Raw genomic sequence first — 1,707 nt, 5'->3', positions numbered from 1 at the left:
GGCGGGCAGGGGCGGGGGCCCCGCCACCGCCGGGGCGCCTCGGCCCAGCGGGCCGGCGACAGCGGCTGCGGGCGCGTCCCCCGCGGGGCTGTCCCCCTGCCCCGTCCCGCCCCGTCCCGTCCCCGTCCGCGCCCGGGGCCGGGCGAAGCATGGAGGCTGTGCTGCTGGAGCACTTCCCCGGGGGGCTGGACTCCTTCTCCTCGCCCCCCTACTTCGACGAGGAGGACTTCTTCTCCGAGCCGCCCCCGCGGGATGCGCTGGCCGCCGACGGGCTGCTGGAGCCGGACGTGGACTTCCTCAGCCGGCAGCTGCAGGAGTACTACCGCGACGGCGGCGACCCCGAGGGCGGCTACCGCTGCCCGGCGCCGGCCGCCGCCTTCCCGCCGTCGCCCGCCTCGCCCGGCTTCGCCTACGAGTGCTGCGGGGCGGCGGGCGCGGCGCTGCTGTCCCCCGGGGGGCGGCTCCAGGCGCTGGGCTCGGCCAAGCGGCGGCGGCGGGTGCGCTCCGAGGCGGAGCTGCAGCAGCTCCGCCAGGCCGCCAACGTGCGGGAGCGGCGGCGGATGCAGTCCATCAACGACGCCTTCGAGGGGCTGCGCTCGCACATCCCCACCCTGCCCTACGAGAAGCGCCTCTCCAAGGTGGACACGCTGCGCCTGGCCATCGGCTACATCAACTTCCTCAGCGAGCTAGTGCAGTCCGACCTGCCTCTGCGCAGCGCCAGCAGCGAGAGCTCTAGCCAGCCCAAGAAAATCATCATCTGCCACCGCGGCACAAGTAAGTGGCGGGCCGGCACGGCCCGGTACGGCCCAGCGCAGCCTGAGTCCGCGCTCCGCAGGAATGCCGGTCCCAGCAATAACCCCTTGCCTTCCTTTCTCCCCCCTGTCCCCCAGGATCTCCCTCCCCGAGCGACCCCGACTACGGACTCCCCCCTCTGGCCGGTCACTCGCTGTCGTGGACTGATGAAAAGCAGCTCAAGGAACAAAACATCATCCGGACAGCCAAAGTGTGGACCCCCGAGGACCCGCGGAAGGTGAACAACAAACCCTCCGTTAACGACATCGAGAACGAGCCCCCCTTTGACTTCGTGGCGTGAGGCGCCGCGCGGGTGGTCCTCACCCCCGCCCTCTCTGTACATGCTGTATGTAGAGACCTATATTGTAAATGGAATTTAAGATTCAGACTCTAAGGGCAATCAACTTTATTTATCTATTTATTATGGAGTAGTGATAATGAGGTAGAATCGTCTGTTTTGATTATATAATTTATATAATTTATCCTGATTTATTTTTTTTTTAAGATATGCAATAGGTTTATTCCACCAGCACCTTTTTTTTTTCTTGGGGGAGGGGGCGGGAATATACCAGAACCTGTGAAAATAATTTATTGCCGCACGTGGACTCTTCCTGTGTTTGTTAATAATAAACCGAATTATTCCTTGTGGAGCAATGTATTTGTGGGAAGCGGCTGCCGAGAGCCCCACCACACCCCGAGGATGAACTCCCGGCTTGGTCCCCAGGCGGGTTGAGCCCCGGGACCCAGTGGCACCCTCGGCACAGGTGCTGACTCCACTCTGCCCCATCGCCGGCTCGGGCTGCTCTTATAGCGCCGGGGGGACGGGGACGGGAGGGGGCATACTTTCCCCTTCTCTCCTCCCCTTTGACGTCCTCTCCTGAAGTGCTTCCAACTGATGTCTTTGTCTACCTCTAG

General features: G+C 63.6%; 1 protein-coding gene across 1 annotated transcript; it reads left to right on the top strand.

Annotated features, from left to right (window-relative positions):
- The first annotated feature begins 50 nt into the window (after positions 1 to 50).
- PTF1A (pancreas associated transcription factor 1a) lies at positions 51 to 1,440 on the top strand. The gene is made up of 2 exons (XM_027632433.1): positions 51 to 774; positions 891 to 1,440. Exons 1-2 carry the CDS (start codon positions 150 to 152, stop codon positions 1,091 to 1,093), a joined length of 828 nt encoding a protein of 275 aa, XP_027488234.1. The 5' UTR covers positions 51 to 149; the 3' UTR covers positions 1,094 to 1,440.
- Positions 1,441 to 1,707: the final 267 nt, after the last annotated feature.

The sequence above is a fragment of the Corapipo altera genome, unplaced genomic scaffold, assembly GCF_003945725.1.
Source record: "Corapipo altera isolate COAL_440 unplaced genomic scaffold, ASM394572v1 60980, whole genome shotgun sequence".
Taxonomy (NCBI): domain Eukaryota; kingdom Metazoa; phylum Chordata; class Aves; order Passeriformes; family Pipridae; genus Corapipo; species Corapipo altera.
This window is presented reverse-complemented; position numbering and strand designations above follow the sequence as displayed.

What these genes read in the sequence shown, in the direction of transcription:
- PTF1A (XM_027632433.1), top strand. Translation starts at nt 150, where the DNA reads ATGGAGGCTGTGCTGCTGGAGCACTTCCCCGGGGGGCTGGACTCCTTC. An exon ending in CATCTGCCACCGCGGCACAA is followed by an intron (nt 775 to 890) that starts GTAAGTGGCGGG and finishes CCTGTCCCCCAG; the next exon opens with GATCTCCCTCCCCGAGCGAC.